We start from the raw sequence: 22,691 nt of genomic DNA, 5'->3' as shown, positions 1-22,691 counted from the left end.
TGCCATCAGAAAAAGGTCATTGAGTGCTAGCTGCTCTGTAGACTGGGAATGATCCACACGAGACTGCATTTCTTTGGCAGTATCATACCAGGTTGCTCTTTGCTGTATTCACATAAGCTTTCGTGTTTATGAATTATTACCAGAAGTGTAAGAGTGTGACTCTTGCTGTAACCCAAGTCTTTGTATTCTCCCGAGCCTCCTCTCCTGACAGGGCTTACGTGGTTCTTCCAGCTGTGGCGTATGTGGCTGTGTTGTGTTTATACGAGAGAGACCCCTGCGTGAGAAGCCCCCTCTGCTTCACAGCCAGGGAGGCGGAGCCCTGCAGGGGTCTGGGGGGTGCCACCTGCCGGGAGTTCGGTGGAAGTCCCCGGGAGAAGCGGTACCAGACCTCAGGGTCTCTGTACCCCCTGCGGTCATGTGCTAAACCAAGGGATTGTTCTTCTCCCCTTCCTGATTTGGGACCATTTTCATCTCTTTCTAGAGCGGTTCTGGTGCGGTTGGAAGGATGTAGCCACCCGGTTGTCATGAAAGGCTTGTGTGCTGAGTGTGGCCAAGACCTAACCCAGTAAGTACTGGCAGCTCGTGGGTGGAAGGCGGTGCCTCTGGGCGTTTGAGATGGGGTGACCTACTGATTCAAAGGGGCATCCACGTCCGACAGCAGATGGCAGGCACCCTCCTTATCTGGCGACTCAGGTCCGTCTCCCAGGGAGGCATCCTCTCTGGTTTTATTTCCATAAGATTGGAAAGCACTGGAGTGTGTCTGATGCTCACCCAGGGGTAGTGGGTTTGCTTTCTCCTTAACCGCCGAGCAAACTGCATCCGTGGTCGGCCTGCGCCTCACGGCTCCCAGATCCCCCACCTCGCTCCCTGGGCTCCTTTACCACCAGCAGCAGGCGGTCACCCTCATGGGATGGGCAGAGCAGCACAGACTGTCCTGTGTTTCCCTGTTTCAGTGTGGCCGTCTCAGTTCATTTCTGGGAGATCTTTGTGAGCTCTTGGTGAGAACTCCCCTGCCTGCTCTCAGCCATCAGGCGACCTTTCAGGAGCTGTCAGCAGAGTGAAGCGGGGCACTAAGCTAGCTTGACCATCACCGAGGTGTAGACTCGAGTCTTACCCTCGCAGTCCCGTGTGCATTCTGTGGCCAGCTGACCAGTTCCAGGTGTTCATGTCAGTGTGCCTTCTGCCTGCAGGCTGCAGAATAAGAACGGGCAGCAGCAGGTGCCTCTGTCCACAGCCACGGTGTCGATGGTGCACAGCGTCCCAGAGCTGATGGTGAGCTCCGAGGTAAGGCCTGACTCTGGCAGAGGCCAAGTGTGAGAACGTTTCCTGAGGAGCCTCTGTGGGCCTCTCTTACTGTGCACAGGGCGGCTGGGGAAAGTACCAGGCCTGTCATTGATGGCTTCTGAGACAGCCACTGGGGAGACGGGTGGTCTGTGTGGCCCGCGCTGTCTGCCTGCGGTGTGGAAGGCTGTGCACGTTTCTTTCTTTCCCGAAGGGTTCTGCCTCCGAGGGAGGTACCAGCCCCACGGCCCCTGAGTCGGGAGCTCTCTGGGGTGCTGTGGCTCCTGTGGTCCCCCTGGCACAGAGCAGGAGGCTGACAGATGGGAAGGCGGGAAGCCACTGGCAGCTGGAGGAGTGGGGATGAGGGGAAGGCATCGTGCACACTGCCATGTGCAGAAGATGGTAGGGCCGGGAGCAGGGGTGGTGACAAGTGTCGGGTTTGAGAGGCACTTGCCGCTGGCAGAGCAGGTGCAGGGGACGGGGCTGGGGAGGGAAGAGAAGGACACTTATCGTGCGAGTCCTCTTGGAAAAGCACGCAGGGCCGCCCTCGTGGGGCGGAGCCTAAGCACCCAAGAGCCAGCAGGTGTGTATGCTCAGAACTGTCTTCACTTCTCACGCATTTCAAGAGTCTCATGGGCAGTGTTGGTCAGAGGCGTCCTGACACCTTTTTTCATGGGGGGGGCGGGGCACCAGGACGGAGCCTCCCACCAGTGATATGGAAGCTGGGCTCTCATCTTCCTGTGAGGCAGCTTCAGAGCTGCCCATTTTCGTAGGTAAGTAGGTGAGACGTTTCTCAGTGTTATAATTCTATCAGGTTTGTGCTTTTGAATGATATATACCAGCTTTTGTTTTTTCGTGGGAAAGACAAAATGCCAGATAGAGGATTCTGATTTTCCTGAATTATTGAACTTTGAACAAATGGAAATACAGAAGAGTATATGAGCGAGTAAGAGAGACAGAGACGGAGACAGAGACAGACCTGGGAAGTTGGGGGATAAAAAGAGAAGAAAGTGTCCCGCATTGTTCCTGCCATGACGGAATTACAGCTGGCCTGTGTCTGTAGCCCCTTCCAGACTGACGTAGCATTCTCGTGGCTGATCTGTGTGGGACCAGGAGCTTGTCTGTAGCAACAGGAACTGAACGGAGGAGGCAGAAGCTATGTGCACCCCGAAACACAGGTTGCTGGCCAGGGCCCCTTCCCAGAGGAGAGTCCCTCACTGGCCCCATAGGCCACAGTGTGCCGCGCCATCTCCAGGACCCCCTGGGTCTCTCCTGAGGTGAATCGGTGTCCCTGAGCGTGCCAGGAGGCGGAGACAGCACCGCCACTCCCCTGCCACCTGCCTGTTGCTCCACAATTGGCCCTTCCCCCACCTCAGCTCTCCTGCCTCCTCCCGTCATTCTGCAGCTCATGGCATTCTACCAAACTCGACGGACACGGCTGCTTTCTTTTCACCTCCTTTTTCATTGGTTAACACGTTAAGTTACAGAATTACAATCAGAAATCCTCGTGTCATCATCAGCCACAGGACCAAACGGAAGTGGTTCGGAGGCCCCCCAGGGCAGGCCTTGTGGCCTGAGGTGTTGTGTTAGCGCACAGGGGCTGCCCGCGCGGTGGTGCCGAGAGCAGCGAAGAACGCCTCTCCACTTCCTTTTGTTCTCCTGACAAAAGTGCAGTTGGTTTTGGATCCAGATATACCTACTTCATGATTCTCCTTTGTACTTTAACCTCAGCAAGCTGAGAAGCTGGGAAGGGAGGACCAGCAGCGGCTGCACCGAAACAGAAAGCTGGTGCTCATGGTGGACTTGGACCAGACGCTGATCCACACGACAGAACAGCACTGCCAGCAGATGTCAAACAAAGTGAGCGCTTCTCGGGGCCGGGCAGGCTGGGGGGCGCGGGAGCCCAAGGCCTGTGCTGCTGGGGTCATGTCCCTGGCCTGGGCCTTGCGGGGGGGGCACCGGAGCGCACTGCCGCCAACTGGTTCACTCGGTCCCCGTGTGACCGTGTTTGTTGGGAGGGCGGAGGCCTGGGGTCGGGCAGTGGGTGGGCAGCAAAGGAGGAGGAACCGTCTTGGTAGAGACGAGCTGATGTTAGATACCTCCAGGAATATCTCAAGTATTGAGGGTGGGGGTACAGGTGGGTCCTGGGTCTGTACTCGAGAGACTGCAGATAAAGGCTGGGATTCTCCAGGGAAATTAATTTTTCAGAGAAAAGTAAAGGGTCAAGGATGGAACCCTATTTCGGTCCACATCAAAACTGTTCCCACATGCCACCTCTTTTCCTTGGAATGGACCCTGAGAAGTTGACTTTCTTCTGCCTGCTTTAGAAGGCATTTACTAATGCCTGTCACAGAAGGCTGGGACCAGCTTATACTGTCATTAACAAATGAGGCCTCACCAACATGGAAATAATCATCCTTTAGAATTCTTTGTTGTTGGGCAGTCGATACATAGACCGTGTCAGATGTCAGGTCACCAGCATCTGCAGATAGCGGTTCCATGTTGTGGCTGAGCCCCGCGGGGAGGCCTCTGACAGAAGTGCGGAGGCTAGGCCAGCAGCCGGGGATGCAGGGAAGGAGAGGTTTGGTCACAGCATGCAGTGACAGCTGCGTGTCATCGGGGTTTGGCTTCGCAAACAAAGGTGGTGGTACCGGCGTCCGTGTAGACCATCTCCATCAGTCCTGTAGGCGGTGGGGTTTTTCTTCCTTACCGCACGCTGCTGCCAGTGCAGGGCTGTCCTCATAGCTGTGGTCAGCAGTGGATTTCTTCTCACTCGGGTTCAGTCCCACCTCCTGTGACAGAGTGTGTGCCGTGTCGCTGTCTTAGCCGTTTCTGTGTGTGGTGAGATCTCGTGTGGGTGTGTATTTGTGTGTGACGTGAGGTGCTAGGAAGTCCTTTGAGGTTGTTTCTTTCATAACAACTACTCTGCTTCACGGGTGTTGTAAAGAGTTGGAGGACTTGGTGTAGGGAAGCACTTGCCGCAGGCATGTGCATGTGCCTGTGTGTGTGTTGCCCCAGATGGCTGGGGGTTTTGTTGTGCCTTTGAAGTTGGCACTTTTAATTCATTTCATAAAAGTCTGAACTCGTTGCGGCATGCCTGTTCCTCAGCTTGTGTGATCTAGGAGCTGAAGGCCTCCTCCCTTCCGCGTGGACAGGCGTCAGCTACGGCTGGCCGCAGTGGGTTCCATTCTTGCCTCTGCCCCTGCCGGCACTCTGGTGTGCACCCACCTGCCGGCAGCATCCAGGAAGATGTGTTGAGTTCTGAACTTTGGAGATGCAAACTTGTGTTTTTAAGGACATTGCCACTACCCCTGTGGAGTAGGGGACCATGATTCTAGAAGTCCACACTTCCACATGTTCCCACAGGACAGCTGCGTCCTGAGCGGTTTGACGAGTCTAGAGGTGGTAAGAAGTTACTGAGGACCTGGGTCACTTACCTTTTTGGTTTTTTCTTCAGTTCAGCATATTTTTACTGAGGAAATTAATGATAAACAGGATTAAAAGGATCAAAGTTTAGCTTCCTTAGGAAAGTTTGTATATGAATCACGTCAGCAGGTTGGCATCACTAATTTTACGTGTCTACTGAAGGGGGTTTGGAATACCATGTCCGCTTTTGTGCTGTATGTGTAAATTAATAAACCTGCTTGTGGAAAGAGTCAGGGAGCCGGACTACGTTAGTGGTTTACTCCCGTCACTGCCTCAGGAGGACGCTGTCGGTGGGTCGCCGGAGACCTGCTCTGGGTGACCAGCTGTGGCTCAGCTACTCAGCAGAGGTTCATGTTTGAGGAACCAGACACGCACGTCATCGCTCAGGGACACTTGCTTTATCCCTTATCAGAAAAAGACCACGACAAAGTAGTGTGAGGACCTGGTGACATCACTGAAACCCGTGGTAACGGGGTGGTTCCCTCAGCTGTCTTTTAGCAGCTAAGGAGGCACAGTCCCTTCCATGGTAACCATGGGTGGGTGTTGCGGGTGCGCGGTCTGGAGGTGCCGTCGGGTGGCCCCTGCCTTCTCACCAGGTGTGTGTGTTCTCCAGGGCATCTTTCACTTCCAGCTGGGCCGGGGCGAGCCAATGCTGCACACCCGTGTGCGTCCCCACTGCAGGGAGTTCCTGGAGAAGATCGCCAGGCTGTACGAGCTGCACGTGTTCACGTTCGGGAGCCGGCTGTACGCCCACACCATCGCAGGTGGGTGGCTCGGGCCTCGCTCGCCCCGTCCTTCGTCAGCGCTGCTGAACGTTGTCCACAGCGGGTTTGCTTTACCTCTTACTTTCAGTGACACCCTTAAAGATGGAGGGGGAAATCCAGCTTTCCTAGACTCGATTGCATCTCAGAGCTGGCTGTTGCTTCCCCAAATGCATGGGCCGCTCCCACTCTGGGCAGGGGCGCATTGCAGGCCAGTTTGAAAGTGGCTTAGAACTGCAAGTAGGTGGAAAGTGGAAACGTCTTCATGTGAGCGTACGTGAAGTTGTTGTATTAATTGGTTTGGAAATCCCCCCGGAGCCACGTTGCTGGGGTCTGTCTGTACCTGACGCTTGGAGCATAGGCAGCCTGGCTGTCCGTGGACATCAGCACTTGCATTAGAGTGACCACAGCACCTTTGTGTTCATTCCAGGGTGGCCAAACTTCCAAGTTGAAATGTGTTTGCTGGTTGGTCTTGGTCTTGGTCTTTGTTGAAGGAGAATTGACTTTTGAACCCCCCTTGAACACGTAGCACCTTTGTAATTTTCATCCTGAGCACGGCAGCCATGTGTTGAAGTTCCATCATCTTGTGTTTGCCTTTGTTGTGTGGCCACCTGGTGTCCCCACTCCATGGAACCCACATACCACTGACTGACAGCACCCCAAGCCGAAAGAGTAATCAGGTCCTCAGGTGCCCCCTTCGGGCTTTGCCTCCTGGCCACAGGATGACTTGGGCCTTCGGCTCCGGAGCTGTGACTTCTCTCCAGATCTCCATCAGCAGGGCCCACAGAGGAGTAGCGAAGATAATACTGATTTAGGTAGAAGGGCCTGGGGGTGGGTGGGGGTGCCCCTGGAGGCTGAGAGGACATTCCCAGGGGCTAGGGCAGTCTGCCTTGTTCCTGTGTCAGGCTCTGCTTTGTACCTTAGAATTGCCACATCCCAACACAAGCAGAGACATTAACAGGAAGTACCCTTTGCCCCAGGCCGAGGGACCCACTGCTGTCGGATGGCCGCCTCCAGCATTGGCAACGGCGTCACGCACACAAGAGGACTTGGGAGGAAGCCCATGGCTGATGGGACGCGCGTGCCGTGCACAGCCTTGAGGTGGTCGGGCCTTCAGAGGGCGGGTCTCTGGCACGGAAAGGCCTGGGGTTGGGGGAGTTGAGCTTGGCCTCGGGTGGATTTGATTGTTGACAGAGGGCAGCCGGAGGTCTGGCCATAGTTTTTAACAACCACAGTTTCTGTAGCTTCCTCATCCTGTCAACTTTTAATTTTGAAAGTTATCATTTTCACAGGACATACATTTTTAGTATAATTAGGAAAGACCTATTTTGTTGGAACGATTAAGAGCTTGGGATGCTTTTCATGTGTTTGATTGTAGAGTCTAATAATTCTGTGAGTCAGCTTCAGGGTTAGGGGCCGAGTGTCTGTAGAGGACGTGCGTGTTCTTTATTCAGTAAGAACGTGTGTTTGTAGCATTGTTTGTCGAAGTGAGTGCTCTGTGTTGGTAAGTGCTGATGGTGTGGGGATCCCACAGATGGCAACAGCTGGAGGTGTCGGCCCCTTCCCTGCTGTGTGGCAGGCCCTGTGCACGCAGACAGCAGAGCGCTGGGGCGCCTAGTCTCTGACGGTGTATGAGGCAGACGTGTGGTCTCGGGGTCCTGCTGGGGAGGCAGACGGGAGGCCGGCCTGCTCTGCGTGCTGGCCAGCAGCAGTGGGCTGCCGAGATGGGCTGCCGAGTCTGTTGACAGCGCTGATGGGACGTGCCCGAAAAAGGTCTCCAGAGAACATGGCAAACTTGGCGGAGTAAGTGGGAGAGGCTGCCGGGCGCCTTGTTCACCGCTTTGCTTTGCCAACAGCCGAAGGCACAAGGAAGCTGCACGTGGTGGTGAAACTAGAATGTTTGGTCCCGGCCCCTCATGTATGCATAGCGTGGTGGGTAGAAATACGTGGTCACATGTTTGTGGCCCTTGCAGGCTCTGCGCTCCCCGGGGGAGTAATGCTGAGCTTTGTTTATTCTTTATCTTCTGTTCTCAGCCAAATTCCAGGTCATGTTAAAATTCAGCGGAGGGTTAATGAACAGATGCCCTTAAACACATTAAAAGGAGCCGTAAGTGAATCACAGTCCTGCAAGAGAGATGAGAGCGTTTGGTTCTAGGGTATGATGCTTAGTGTCCTGATGCCGTAAACAGCAGGGCCCTCACCATACACAGACGAGGACGTCAGCCAGTCACATGTCTGACCTTTGTTTTGTCTTCTTTTCAAAGGCTTTTTAGACCCCGAGAAGAAGCTTTTTTCTCATCGAATATTATCGAGGGATGAATGTATTGACCCGTTTTCTAAAACAGGGAACCTCAGGTATGTAGCCTGGCTGTGTTCATCGAGGAGGCTCACTGTGCAGTGTCCAGTGGAAAGCATGTCCCACCAGTAATTTTGTGTTTATTCTCCCCGTTTCCAGCTTTATTTTCACAGCACTTAGATACCCTGCTGTCTTCTAGCCAGGCTTCTTCCTCCCCCAGCTACAGGCTCTGGTGGGCTCCCTGGTGGGCTCCCGGGGCATGCAGACCAGAGCCCCAGGGTCTAGGGTCTGGGGAGGGGGAGTGAGAGCAGGGCTGGGGCAGGGGGGAATGGGAGGTGACGAGCAAAGGGACCCAGAGCTCCCGTGAGCACAGGACAGCTTGAAAGAAGGTCGAGTTGGTGTCTCACCATTCTGTTTCCTTAGGAGCTTGCCTGCTGTTAATCCTATTAGATCGTTCCCAGATCCAGAGTCACAGTCCCATCTGCTCCTGGTTGCATTCCCTTCTATCACCGTGTGCCGTGCCGTCCTGCCCTCTGTGCTTTGACGGTGGGGCCCTCCCACCCCCAGTCCAAAGGCTCTTGCACATGTTCGCTCTGTACAAGGAATTTCCCTACTTCTACCCAGAAAGGTAGTAACCACCCCCCCACACACACACACACACACACACTCGTTCCCACGCAATACCGTATCAGCTATAACTTGTTCTCACGCATTTTGGTTCCCGAGGATATTTGGGCAGTAACACTGCGGCCTCCTTCCGCTGGAGTTGGCCGTCCTCGTGCAGCATTGTGTTTCAGATTTAGGGTGTCCACACACATAGGGACCTACTCGAGGCCATAGGAACCAAGAGGAGAAACTGAACGTCCCTGCTTCAGAAACCGACCTCGCATGTGCTAGTTAGTGTCAGAGTGAGCACACTGATGAAGACAAAGGAAAGGGAGAGGTGTTGTCAGTGACGGATTCAGGGGAAGCTACCCACAGGAACAACGCTGGAGGGGAGCCGCGTGCTCCCCAGTGGGCACAGGTAACTGGCACGTGGCTCGTGTAGGTAACAGGCAGTGGGGACTCTTTCCCTAGTTTTTATCTCCCTCATCTGGTGTTAAATGTGCCGGAAAGCACGGACTATGTAAGTTATTTTAGCTGCTTTCTGTTTTACACGTGGGAAACAGACTCAGGAAATAACAGTAATTCTGGGCACATGAACATATTGCCTGGGTATTTGTAGCCATTAGCTGCTACAGGACTGAGCAGTGGCAGGCAGTCCTCCCGAGTTTATTTCCAGATCCAAGACAAAATCCACTTTGAATTTTGAATGCTACAAGTCTGAGTCCCAGAATTGTGGACGGAAATAGAATTTCACAAGACCATGTGAGGGTAGCAGAGTGTGTCTACATCTGTCAGGTGGCTAAGCCTTGCTAACACGTCTGTTGACCCTGTACATACTAGTAGTACTTTTGGACTTGAAGAGAGACCACACAGGTACACTGCAGGAAACCGTCGTTTATTTCGGAGGGCTGGGATACACGGGCGTGTCCTCCTGCCTTCACCTGGAAGGCCCTTTGCGGAGGAGCAGGCACCTGCAGACTGACATGCTGACGTGTGGCGGTTTGCGTGTCAGCTTCCCAGGACGGGGACACGGCCCCCAAACATGACTCTGCTGCAGCCCCGTGAGGAGTATCAGACACAGTGGAGAGAGCCAAGCTATGCTAGTCTAAAGCCTTGCGGTGTGATTTTCATCTGTTTCTGACTAATCTGTGATCTGCTGGCTATCCATAAAAGATTGTTGTGACTTTTAATTGATTATTTTTGGTAAAGTGTGCTAGTTCTGGTACGTTTTTATTTTTAGAAATCTCTTTCCCTGTGGAGACTCGATGGTTTGCATTATTGATGACCGAGAAGATGTCTGGAAGTTTGCTCCCAATCTGATCACCGTGAAGAAATACGTCTACTTCCAGGGCATAGGGGACATCAACGCGCCCGCTGGGTCTCGGGAGTCGCAGGCGAGAAGGAAAGGTGGGTGAGGACCTTCTGGGCGGCAAAGGAGTAGTTGACACATGCTTCCTGGAGCCTTTCTTGTGGCTGCTTTGTAAAGTTTGTTTCTTCTTGTTTCAGCCCTCACAGAACTGGTTGTGTTTATTTATAAGAATGAAAAGTGTGATGTTTAGTTTCCACTTTGGTGTTTTGTTTTTTTTTTAATGGTGCTAACCTAAACATTTTCCCAGTTGAATGAAGATTTAAAAATTTGCTTAATTCATTGTGTCTGAATCCTGCCTGTCATCCTGTTTTCTCTTAAACGGCAAGCAAGACGGCGGGAGTTTGGCCGTCGCAACCCTTGGAAAGAGCAAGCTGTGGGCCGTAGCAGCTCCAGCTTGGTGGTGGTTGGCGCTGTGCCCGGGCCCAGAGCCTGCAGGGAGCCACACGGCTTAACTCGTCAGGCAAGCGTGAAACCAGAATCTATCTGAAGAAGATGCGAAGTTTTGGTGTGAAGTGTGTCTAGGATCTTTAATTTGTAAACACGGTTTTGAGGCCTGCAGGGACTGCTGCAGTCACTAACAGCTGGAGGCCCAGGCCAGGGGAAGCAGGGCCTGGGGGCGACACCCTGCGCGGTGCAGCCAAGGTGGGGCTGGGAGGCCGCCCGTGGGCCATCCACCCAAAGCGTGGAAGCCTTGAGTATTCTGTCCATCTCTAATCCTTTGTGAAAACCAAGACAAAGTGACCATCTGTGACCGGACGCCTAAAAATTTGCCTTTACGGCCTGAGTTTGCCGAGCCCAGGTCTAGAGCACGGTTAGAGCCAGACGCGGGGGGTGGGGGGGGGGTGGGTATGCTGCCGTCGCTTTAACAAGAGCTTTCAGTTGGACAGTAAATAACGGTCACCTTTTCTTTTGTGCACACGTGTAGTAAATCAGTCTCCGAAAGGTGCCGACATCCCAGAACAAGCTCCATCCGTCCGGGAGACCGAGGAAGGACGGCAGGTTTCTGGGGTCGAGCAAAGTAATGGCCTTGGGAAGCCCACGAGGGAGCTCAACGGGGGCGCTTCTCCACGGGGAGACTGGCCCCTGCCTGGGCAGGAGGAGGAGAGAGGCAGCCGGCCCACCGCCCGTGGCCCCTTGGCTGATGGCAAGGGCGCCCCAGCATGTGCACAGCAGCACGATCGGACATTGCCGGAAAAGCGGTCCGCTCAGGGCACAGCAGGCGGTGACCTGGACTTTGAACTTTCCAGTGACAGCGAGTCAGATGGCCAGTCGTCCTCCGATGGTGAAAGTGGGGAGAGGAGGAGCCTGGAAAGGCCTCAGGGAGCACGAGATGCAGGGAAAGTGGCCCAGCGGGGTGGCCCCCCTGGCTTAGGAGGGGAGAGGCCTGCAGGAGTGAGTCCATGCGGAGAGTCTGCCCCGGGTGTACATCCGGATGTGCAGGAGGAGGGCGAGCGGGACGGCCTCTGCGGGCTGGGCGGTAGCTCTGCTGATAGGAAGGAGGCCGAGACTGAGTCGCAGAACAGCGAGCAGTCGGGCATCACGGCAGGCGAGTCCCTGGACCAGAGCGTGGAGGAGGAGGAGGAGGAGGAAGACGGGGACGAGGACGACCACCTGGTCTACCTGGAGGAGATCCTTGCCCGAGTGCACTCTGACTACTATGCCAAGTACGACCGGTACCTCCGCGGGGACAGCCAGGAAGCCCCCGACATACGGAAGATTGTCCCGGAGCTCAAGAGCAGAGTGCTGGCAGATGTCGCCATAATATTTAGTGGTTTGCACCCGACAAACTTCCCGATCGAGAAGACGCGGGAGCATTACCACGCCACGGCCCTTGGAGCCAAGATCCTCACGCAGCTGGTGCTGGACCCCGACAACCCTGACAGGGCCACCCACCTGATTGCGGCGAGGGCAGGTGAGTGCACCCGTGCCAGCCCCCCTCCTGCCTCCCGCCATCCTGCCTGTGGAGGGGGACACAGAAGAGCCCCGTGGTGCTCCTGGGGCAGGGTACACGGTCACTCTGAAAGGGCACGGCTGCTTGTTCTCTGCCAGCTTTCAGAAGCCTTGTCCTGAATCATTGCCTTGTACGCGTCTGCTGATGATTATATGTTGTGTCTGCCTGTGTGGGTGCGTGCTGTCCACAGGCGTTCCATAGCGTGGGCACGGCACCTCGTGTTTCCTGGCCCGCCACCGTTGCGTGTTCCACGTCGTCAGGCTCCGCCGCCTGGAGTGGGGGGCGCACGCAGGTCGGGTGGAGAAGGGGGCATGGGTTGCACATGATGGAGCCCAGTTACATGGTGAACAGCTCGCACAGTTCAGTGGGGAGCGGGCAGCTGAGCGTGAGGGTTCCAGCTGGAACCACGTCCGTCCTGAGGGATTGAGGTTGGGAAAGTCACTGTAGGAACATCCCCCTCAGATAGACTCCAGGGATTTCAGCCAAGAAAACAGACCCTCAGTAATGGGCAAATGAGAAAGAAACACACATGGTTGCTAAAAAAACAAAAACAAAAAAACAAAACCAATGATTTTTTATTTAAGTGGTCTTCACAAGCGACGGTGTAGTGTTTTCTGAACAAAGACTGTCCCTGGCCACTCTGGGCACTGCTCCTCCCACACCTGCACCTGCTGAGCCAGGGTTTCCAGGTCACTGCCTCCGCGTGAGGCCATCTTGCCCCCTGGGGCTGAGCCCTATGCCCATGTGTGACACGTCCTGGTGTGAGATGTGGGAAGATCCTAACTGAGAGGTGGGGGCAGGCTTGTTGCAGCCCTCAGGCATTCCACACGTGCAGTGAGCCCAGAGGCATGGGGAAGGAGACACCGGGCTCGCGCTCTGCCCGTGGCTCACTCCTGCCTGGGTGCCCAGCCCCCTTGTCCTCCCCTCTCCCCGATCCCAAAGTCACTGCTTGTTAACTCAGAGATGCGTGGTGGCGGAAGTGCCTGTAGCTGGCTTGGCCTCTGCCCGCATGGTCATAGCACAGTGCGGCCCAAGCCTGCAGTGGGCGGGACAGGTGTCCTCGCCAACTGTTGACGAGTCTTTACAAAGACACAGACATGTGCACGTCAGGGACATACACACATTTCGCTCCCATCCACTTGGCCTGCTGATACCACAGCCACTGTGGCCGTTGCTCTTCAGCAGGCTGCACTGGGTGCGGTAACAGGGTGACCTTGGTGGAGAGGGCTAGGTGGGGCTCTGAGCCCACAGCAGTGGTGGGGCCTTTGCCAATTCCGAGCCCATGGTCTTGGGGAAGAGCTCTCTGGCAATTGGCTGCAGGTCACAGAGGCAGTGGGAAACTTCCCACAGAAATGGACGGGCGCCTCTTGGCTGGTATGGTGGGGTCTGTCATATCCCTGCCTTCCCCGCTGGCCTGCCAACGGGTCCAGTGAGACCCCACAGCAGGTCCCCGTTTTGTGGGGCAGGCCGGGGGCAGGCAGCAGTGGTTGGACAGCAAAGTCTCAGATTTCAGACACAAAGATGGTGCCAGGCAGGGTTCAGAGCCCAGCTGAGTGATTCGAGGCTCCCATGCGCCTGCAGCCTAGGCTGAACTGACTGAGCTGGTTTCCCTACAGGCACGGAGAAGGTGCGCCAGGCCCAGGAGTGCGGGCAGCTGCATGTGGTCAACCCGGACTGGCTATGGAGCTGCCTGGAGCGCTGGGACCGGGTAGAGGAGCAGCTCTTCCCACTCAGGGACGACTACGGCAGAGCACAGAGGTGAGCGCCACGCCCACACTGCCTCCCACTCAGCACGGGCCCGGCCAGAGGATGCCGCAGCCTGGAGCATTCAGCCCGGCCGCGTGCTTCCGTCCCTGTGGTCCCTGTGGTCCCCCAACCAGCAAGGCCAGGCCCTCCCCACCGGCACCGCCAGCCCTGCAGAGTGCAGACTGTCTAAAACGCCATCACCGTCTCAAAAAGTCAGTTGCTTTTTCTCCCTGCAACGCCCGCAGGGAGGCTTGGCTTGCCTGCGCTTCCTCCCTGGCCTGGGGGCAGCATCAAGAACAATGCTGAGGCTTCATGGAGTGCCGGTGGCCAGGGCGACAGTGACCACAGTGAGGGGCAGATGGGAGCCTGGTGGGTCAAGGTGGTTCCGCGTGTTTGTGGGGGGGATGGTCTGTTTTGTTGGAAACGGCTTGAGAAACTGTTTCCTGTCGTTTGTCAGACTTCAGCTGTTGTGTTTAGGGGTGAAGTTCTGAGATAGGCGTCAGAGGGACAGCGGTCTCGGATTCCAGCAGAGGCTCCAAGCAGGACACGGGCACACACTCTGCATCTTCCTCTGCATCGGCCTTCAGCTGCAGCTGGGCCTGAGCCTGTTTGAGCACTTTCTCACAGCCCTTGTTCTGGTCCCACAGGGAGGATGGCCCAGCAGCCTTTCCTGACAGGCAGGGTGCACTTCCGACCGCCCTGTTCCACCCGACGCCCGTCCATCCCAGGGCCCAGCTTGGGCCGGAAGTTCGCATCTATGACGCCAACACGGGCAAGCTCATCCGGAAAGCTGCTGTGGGCCCCGGGCCCCCTGGCTCCCTGGCGGTCCACACGGAGCACTCCTCCTTCAGGTACATGCGCCTGGGAGCTGTCATGCAGCAACAGGGTGCCTCTGAGCGCCTTGGACTGCCACGCTCAGAGCTGATCGGAAGCGGTGCTGGCGGGACAGGAAGTTGGGGGTTTACTCCATCCTGAGCTGGGGCTGGGCTTACCCACTAGGCGTCAGCCCTCTTGCATGTTCTTTCCCGTCCTGGTCCCGACAGCGGAACAGATAGGACCAAGGTCTAGTCTAGGAGATGTGTTGCGCATGCCTGACACGCTCTCCCGTTTGCCCAGTGCTGTCTCCGACAAGCTGTTCCATCTGCAGACCAGACCTGTACCCTGATGTCGGCCCACATCCCCCCAGCAGGAGATCCTCCGTGCCAGTGCCCTCTGGTCCGTCCCTTCTGTGGGGTGGAAGGGCCAGAGGAGGAGCCAGTTCTGGGCCTCCCCTGGCGTCCCATCCCACTTCTTGTCCAGATCAGACTGAGGGAGGGGGCAGCAGTGACTGCTTGTAAACAGGAATGTAAGGAAGAGAGCCCTCGCTGGTCAGTTCTGCCTTCTCTCTTCTGAGCTCTGAAGACGTGTAGACATTCATTTCGGGTACATTCTGTGTCCGCTACGTTGTTCTGTATGTCGTGAATGTTCACTTTTATCGCTGAAACATTCTCTAAGATGGTAAGCTCGCCCCAGTGTCAAGGTCCCTGCATTTGAAGGGAACCCACGGGTGTGCACGATGGCAGGGAGCTGCCTCAGAGGCCCTGGGGGACATGCTGCTCTCCCGGCTCTGAGGAGCGAGGTGTTGGACCTGGCTGTGTGGGCGCAGGTCATGGGAGCCACTCCCGTGAGGTCTGGGGTAGAGACAAGGTCACGGTTAGTGGAGATTCTAGAGGCGGTTCTGACAAAGTGCCTGCCAGAGGCCGTCAGAGGGAGTCTGGCCCCGGCGGGAGGCCAGCATGGCCGCAGGAGGAACGCACGGCTCCAGAGCTGTCGGGGGTGGACAGCTGGCTTCTCGGGGCTCTTTTAGGCCAGGGCAGTGTGAGGGAGCCTCGCTGCACCCCAGCACCTGAGGTGCGGTCCAGGTGGAGGCAGGTGTGACTAGATGCTCCCAGGGTGGAGAGCTGGGCGGGACCGCGTGACTTAATGCAGTCAGCCGTGAGCCGCTTACAAGGGGTGATCTGCGTGCTGACCACCAGGGCCCGGGACTGAGTGCACTCCTTCTGCTCGAGGGGTGTGGATGGTTCCGCACCCCCTCGACCGGCGCTCCCCTTGGGAGTGTGCCCCTGGAGTGTGGCTGTGGCACATGGCACGTCTTTTATTGGACTCATCCTCCTGCCAAAGATGAACAAGCAGAAAAGCTGTGGTTGGGAGGCACATGGCTCCGCTTGTGTGGCGCGAAGCCAATCACGTGGGCTCTGGGGACCGAGCTTGGGGTTGAAGCCGTCGACACAGCTGGGACCTGGGACAAAGCCTTTCAAGTAACGGTGTTGCTGTGCTCGATGAAGCAGGACAGGCAGAACAGGGGAAAGGGGCGAATGTCAGCAGAGACCTGTAGCCCACACAGAAAACAGAAACACGTTCCAGAACTGCAGAGTACCAATCCAAAGTTAATTGGAAGACAGTCTGTAGAAACCATGCATACTGGAAGCAGCAGAGAAGAATGGGAAGGAGCCAGGGCAGTTGGGGCAGGTCAGTGTGGGGACTTAGTCTCTGCAGATTGCCCCAGACCAGGGAGAAACAAATGCTCGGAGCCCATGACTTGTGGCACAAGCTGAATGACAGAAAATGAGATAGGCCCATCGTTGTCAGGACTCTTCATCTCAGGGTTGTGAATTCGAGTTCCGCGTTGAGTGTAGAGATTACTTAAAAACAAAGAACTAAACAAACAAAACCAAAAACTGGAGAAAATCTCTGTTGTATACGCACAGTGTGAAAGTGTATATCTTGTGCCATTAACTGCTAACACTGATACCGACGTCGCAAAGTCCATGCTCTACTGACGCGTACGTGAGCAATTCCTGGCTTTTAGAATCTGCTTTTCATATTGTTGGAAATTAGATCACGAACCCTTTGAGTTAATTCTCTTAAGCATAAAGAACAAATGTCTGGAATGTTTAGAAGTTGGGCTCAGAGATGGTTTGGGGACGGTTCAGGCTCACAGTAAGTGGCAGTAGGCCAGGAATTTCCGAGGTGTGGGAGAAGAAGTAATTAAGTGTTGTCTGAAAACACTTGCAGATGGTAAGCCGAACTCGAATACAGTTGCGTGCTGCTTTTTTACATAGAACACTAATAATCAGGCAACAGCTAACCACCTATTTGTCCTGAAATGTGTGTAATTTCTGTGAACAGCGGCACTTCAGTCTGAGAGGACGGAAAAACAAACCGTCCAGCCTCGTCGTCTTGGAGGAAGACACACAGCGTGTGGTAGTTTATCTGGAGGTGCCTCTGAGGAGATTCTTCTCTTTCTTGAGCTTGGAAGTGGGATTCCTACCACAGTACTGACTGAATTATTGCCAGCCTGCGTAGGTGCGCAGACGGATGTTAGCACCGTTGGTGAACTCACCTTAGTCACCTGAGTGTGTTATGGGAGCCTGTCACCTTGACTGTAGTAACCCTGTCTCTCTCCTTACCTGTGTGTAAGACACTATACGTTGTAAAACTAATGAATGAAATGACCCATTTCTACAAGAAGGGTGACCCCTATCTTGACGGCAGTCCAGAACTCGGAGGCAAGAGGACCAGGCAGGGCCCGGTCACGCTCTCACAGGTGCTGTGTAGAGGGAGAGAGCCCACGCGATTGCGACATAGAGTAAGGGCGTCCTTTCCGTGTAGAGCTAGAGCTCCCCGTTTATTTGATTTCGCGTTGTACCCACACACACGCCTGTGTCCTTAATGCCCCTGTCCTCGCGCAGCTACCTAGGCACCTACAAGGTGCCTCCGTTTGCACCGGGAGCCCTCACAGATGCAAGGTGTCCACGCTGCCCCGCCCTTTGGAATCACGGGCTGTGAGGCCTGCACCAGCCGTCCCATCGAGGCTCTGGTCCCTGTGCTCCTGCTGCCCGAGGTTTCCCTGTGTGTCGAGGGCTGCGGGAACGAGAACCCCGGGAGTGGTGGCTCAGCCCCATTGTGAACCTGGAACCCTGAGTGGACCCCATTGTGACAAGGCACCTGGGGCCGTGGGCACGGACACTGTTCTGTGTGCTTGTCTGGTGGAGGCCTGGAGAACTGTGAGTGTCTGTCCTCCTTGCTTTGATGGTTTTGGTTCTGGGCCGGGGTGCTGGCTCACTGGGGACTCAGGGTCGGAGCCCGTTGGGCCTCTCCTGCTGTTGCTTGTGTGTTGCCAGGTTCCGTCCACCTCGCCCAAGGCAGGGTCAAAGGGCTTCCCTAGGCAGTGACCCCGAAGGCAGGAATCCTGGTCCGGAGGGTGGGGTGGGGGTGGAGCAGCCAGGACCACAGAGGACCACAGTGGCTCACCATGTGGTCAGTCTAAACTTCCCCACGAGGACAGAGTCCAAAATTCTGAATTCTTTTTTTTTTTTTACCCATCACTGTTATGTGCTGTTAGTTGTGAACATTTGTGGTTTAATTAAAAATTTTATTTTGAGGTCACTGTACACCCACGGGCAGGTGTAAGAAGAGAGGGATCCCGTGTGCCCTTCCCCCGGTTTGCCCGCAGTAGCGTCTTGCAAACCTGCAGCCCAGTCTCACGGCCAGGATGTCGGGTGACACAAAACCGCCACCACCCTGGGGCCCCCCAGTGTCCACTCACCCGCCCCCTCCCCATCAGTCCAGGAGGGCCATGCACACAGGCTCTCGCGCGTTTCTGGCCCCCGCTCGGCCTGGGCCAGCTGCACTGTTGTGCTCACAAGTGCTCTGCCCCCCCGCCGAGCGGCCTCCTGCTGAGGCCGACACCTGGCTGGGTCCTGCCGTGGGCCCCGCACAAGGGCTGCTCCGAAGCTCTGTGTCTGCGTCCGCTTCTGCGGGACTGACGCCCGGGGTGAACCTGGTGCGCTGGGTGCAAGGGGGGGGGGTTTCTCTGGAGGAGCAGCACCGTCTCTCCCACCAGCGGTGCAGTCCCCTCTCCGTGCCCCGCTGCGTTTGGGGTAGACACCGTTCCTGACAGTAGCCACTCCGACAGGCGTTCGGCCCCGCGGGATGCGCATCCCCCTCTGTGCAGCGTCTTGTGTCTTCATGCGTTTTCCAACTGGGTGGTTGTGTGACTGTTGATTTCGACCACTACTTAGGTATTTTAGGTCGTATTCTTTTGTGAACGGTGTGGCTGGACGGTAATTTCTTCTACTCTGTAGCTGTTCATCTTCTTGACAGTCAGGAGAAGCCAAAGTGTCCCATTTTAATGAACCCAGTTCTGTTTATCTGTTTCCTTTTCATGCATCACGAGTTTGGTGTCAAGTCTGTGAACTCTTTGTGTGGTCCTAGATCCTAAAGGTTTTCTCTTACGTTTTATCCTAAAAGTTCCACAGCTTTTACGTTTTATCTTTAAGGGCATGTTCCATTCGAGTTTCTGCACAAGGTGTGAGATTTTCGGTTGGGGTTCGGTGCTGCTTCTGCACTGTTAGCTGAAAAAGCGTCTTCCAGGTCCGTCGCTCTGGTGCCCGTGCGTCAGGTGCGGGGGTACATCATCCCGGTCAGTTCTGGGTTCCCACCTCTCCCCTTACCAGCAGACCTTTTCACCTTTTCTTGATCTTCAAGTGAAAACATTCCATTTTTCACCTTTAAGTATGATGTTGGCTCTAGGTCTTCTGTAGATGCTCTTCACCAAGTTGCGGGAGTTCCCCCCCCCCCTTCCCAATTTTCTGTGAGTTTTTATCCTGAATGGGTGTTAAATTTTTCAAGTGCTTTAGCTGTAGTGCTGTCACGTGGTTTTTCTTCTTTGGCCCATCGTTTGAATTAGATTTCTCTCGCTGTTTTCAAGCCTTTTTTCCTCGTCTTGAATAATAAGTTTGATGAGGATGTGTCCAAATGTGGATTTGGGGGTTTATCCTTTTTAGATTCACTCAACTTTTTGAATCAGAAAGTTTAATGTCTTTCGCCAGAATTGGGACATTTCCAGCCCTGATTCTTTGAGGATTTTCCCAGCTCTACCGTGTTTCTCCTCCTCCTGGGATCAGGGATGCGAATATTGGGTCCATCGTCCTCTCATGTGTTCTGAACAATCTCTTCTTCCCTTTTGTTCAGACTGAGTGGTTCAGCCTCACTGATTCTGTGGTTTCTGTCCTGATGCTTCTGCTCGGCCCTTCTCCACATATTTACTGCTTTGCAGGGTTTTTCTCACGTACTTTCGTGTGCCTGTAATTCCTGTGGAGGCACTTTTTTTTTTTTTTAAGATTTCATTTATTTATTTGACAGAGATAGAGACAGCCAGCGAGAGAGGGAACACAAGCAGGGGGAGTGGGAGAGGAAGAAGCAGGCTCATAGTGGAGGAGCCTGATGTGGGGCTCGATCCCATAACGCCGGGATCACGCCCTGAGCCGAAGGCAGACGCTTAACCGCTGTGCCACCCAGGCGCCCCCCCTGTGGAGGCACTTTTACCGCGATGCGCTGACCTCCGTGTCAGGTAGCTCTGTCACCACTGCCATCTTAAGAGTTGACGCTCATTCAGCTTGAGACCTGCCTCGGTCTTGGTTGGATGAGTGATTTTCCACTGAAGCCTGGACGGCTTCACATCACGTTGTGAGCGTCGGGACCTTATTCAAACCGTGTGCACTGGCCTCCATTGGCACCTGCATGGGGGTCATCGCTGCTGCCAGGCCATGGGGGCTCCGGTGGGTGAAGGTGAACCTGACTCTGACACCTCCCAGCCTGGACTGGGGGCCTCATTAACTGCAGGGTGGGGTGCTTGTCCCAGGGCCTGCCTGCCATGGTCTCCACAGACGCTGCACGGTTATGGGGTGCTCGTTACAGGCCGGCTGGGAGGAAGGGTCCTGGAGACTACTGGCAGGGGCCATAGCTTGTGGCGGTGGTCCACGGTGGAGCAGTGCCTGTCTCAGCCTTTCCTGTCCTATGTGGTGGCCTCTCTCTGAGCTTCTCCTGCAGAGAACAGTCTGCTCTTGGGGCTTTGTGTCTGCCTGTTGGTGTTTCACGTCGCCCGCCCCGGCCCTCCTCCTCCGTCTGTCCTCTGTGTTCCCCTGGAGGCCTGGGTCTCGGCTTGAGCTCCCAGGATGGTGGCAGAGGCCCACCTGCCTGCCTGGGACTGGAGGTCAGCTTGCAATTCAGAATAGACAATGCATCCCTTTGTGATTTATTTCCTCTTGCATTTGTGGTCCCATTTGGGGGAGCTGTGTGAGCAGCATGGTGTCGGGAACAGGGAGCTCTGTGTCCTGGGGCTTCGTCCCCAGAGCTGACCGTGTCAGACGTGGGAACTGAGCGGTCTGGGAGATACTCATTCACACGTTGCGCAGTAACAGTAAGCCGTTACGTGTTAACACGGTATCGTGCTTTTAACAAATACCTATTTGACAAACGGGTGAGAAGTGTAAGGAAAAGAGTGGCTTGTTTGCGTTTTTGTGGCTCTCTGGCCAAGGACGATGCTTGGCCCTCTGCCTCTGTGCCCACCTGCTGGGAGCTGCCCTTTGGTGGAAACACAGGACGAAATTCTGCTGCCTCTGGTGTAGTGTGTCGTTGGTACAGGAAGACTCGGGGGCCCTTAATGTGGTGGCCGATTCAGTGTCCTGTGAGATGAAGAGAATCGCACCTTTTCGAGGGCCAGCGCCCGGGAGGTGGGCACACCGGGGCGTGCCGGAGCCCGCTGATGCGGCTTAGCTGGCCCGCATGCCCTGAGGACCAGCGGCCCCTCGGGGCTTACCCGTCCACACGTTTCAGGTTTTGGTTAAAACTGAAACCACTCTTCTGAAGGGAGACTGTAACATACTTGTTCTTAAGATACGTGGCTGTTTTCCTGTGTCCGGGCCCCAGTCAGTGGAGTGGCACTACCCTGGTGCGAAGGCAGAGCCCTGCGCAGACACGGTCGTGTGGGCAGCGCGGGCGAGGCCGCGCGTGAGCTCTGACGTTGGAGGGAGCAGAGGGCAGTGCGGTGTGGCAGTGCTTTATGTGCGTCGGTGGGAAGTCTCACGTCCGTGAGAGGGTGCGCAGCTGCCAGCACGGCTGGGTCTCTTCACCTGCGGGGTTTGGACGTGGCACCCCCGTTGTTCCTCAGAATCATGAGTTTTATTGCGTCAGCATCAGTGTCTCAGGGAGGGAGCCTGTGGCTGGCGGTGGCCGTGGGGCCAGAGGCGTCCTTGTGCAGGTTGTGACTCCAGCGAGCAGCCGCTAGAAACAGCCACTCAGGGAGGACCCGCCAGCCACGAGAGCCCCTCATCTCGAGGTCGTGACACGCGAGTGTGTGTGCTTCGGGTCCAACATGGAGACGGATGTGCGCGGAAGGCGCTGGGAGAAACTTCCCGTGCCCAGCCTGGGATGGGCCCCAGGGAAGAGCATTGCTGACACGCTCGCCGGTTGTTGTGTTAATATTTGCCCGTTTAACGGAACTGTGCACACATCGTCCCGAATGGCCTCCCCTGCCCTTCGGAGGACGACTGACTTCAGCCCCGTGCACCTGCCGCTTAGCGCCGCCCATGCTTTCGGTTCTGGAGAATTGGGATAGAAACGGTTTGTTGGCTTATGTTGTTTTAAAAGTCTTATGGATTGCTTAACCGTATTTGAGGATAAATAACGTTTCCTGCTGGTTTCTAGGAAATGGTTCGCTAGCTCTTCACATTTTGCCCTTTGCTCTAAAATGAGGGAACCAAATGCAGCGGTGTTTTGTTGACGGAAGAAGGTAGGTGTTCGCTTCCAGCAGGAGGAGGCATCGTCGGATTTAGGGCGTCCGCTCTGAGAAAGCATAAGTAGGTGCTGTCGAGAGTAGGTGGTTTTTCGTAACTAAAATGCTCTCTGTGTGTGTGTTTATGTACCTGCTCCAAGAGCCAGGCATCCTTCAAAGTGACTTTCCTCATGCGGGACTATGACATTCATTTCAGAGTGGTTCAGCCGCCGCGGCAGATGCCTGCTCAGGAGCTGCCAGATAGCCGACCCGGAGAGCAGCCTGGCCCCAGTGGACGGAAGCGACAGCCCAGCATGTCAGAGACTATGCCGCTGTACACGCTGTGTAAGGAGGACTTAGAGAGTATGGACAAAGAGGTGAGGCCCGCGGGCGCCAGCGCGCCGGGGGCAGGGCGCGGACCGCGCTCACGCACCACCCTTGGTTTCCCAGGGACGCTTCCACCGAGAGATGTGCGGCGGCCTTGAGTGACGCGTCAGGGCATCGGCAATGCTGGAAAGCCCGGCTGTGACCCACCGGTGGGGCCAACGGGCGAGTCCTCGCCCCCGTCATTGGCGAGGGCCCGGCCTCGGGCGGGTGGGGCCGGGGCTGCCGGCGGCCTGCACTGCCCGCGGGAGACCCTCGATGGCCACCTGCCCGGG

General features: G+C 55.7%; 1 protein-coding gene across 3 annotated transcripts in view; it reads left to right on the top strand.

Annotated features, from left to right (window-relative positions):
- The window catches only part of CTDP1 (CTD phosphatase subunit 1), a 54,954-nt gene that overhangs the window by 11,241 nt on the left and 21,022 nt on the right, over positions 1–22,691 (top strand). For 2 of the 3 annotated variants that reach the window (XM_026496515.4, XM_026496517.4), the window contains exons 2-11: positions 482–565; positions 1,191–1,284; positions 3,013–3,141; positions 5,321–5,471; positions 7,733–7,823; positions 9,611–9,777; positions 10,665–11,651; positions 13,307–13,448; positions 14,084–14,287; positions 22,250–22,409. In XM_026496515.4, coding sequence (XP_026352300.3) covers positions 482–565; positions 1,191–1,284; positions 3,013–3,141; positions 5,321–5,471; positions 7,733–7,823; positions 9,611–9,777; positions 10,665–11,651; positions 13,307–13,448; positions 14,084–14,287; positions 22,250–22,409 — 2,209 coding nt within the window. The remainder of the gene's footprint in view (positions 1–481; positions 566–1,190; positions 1,285–3,012; positions 3,142–5,320; positions 5,472–7,732; positions 7,824–9,610; positions 9,778–10,664; positions 11,652–13,306; positions 13,449–14,083; positions 14,288–22,249; positions 22,410–22,691) is intronic. The other variant, XM_057313316.1, reaches the window with a different exon arrangement.

This window comes from Ursus arctos, unplaced genomic scaffold (genome assembly GCF_023065955.2).
Source record: "Ursus arctos isolate Adak ecotype North America unplaced genomic scaffold, UrsArc2.0 scaffold_17, whole genome shotgun sequence".
Taxonomy (NCBI): domain Eukaryota; kingdom Metazoa; phylum Chordata; class Mammalia; order Carnivora; family Ursidae; genus Ursus; species Ursus arctos.
Note: the sequence above shows the minus strand (reverse complement) of the source record. Positions and strands in the feature narration are given on the sequence as shown.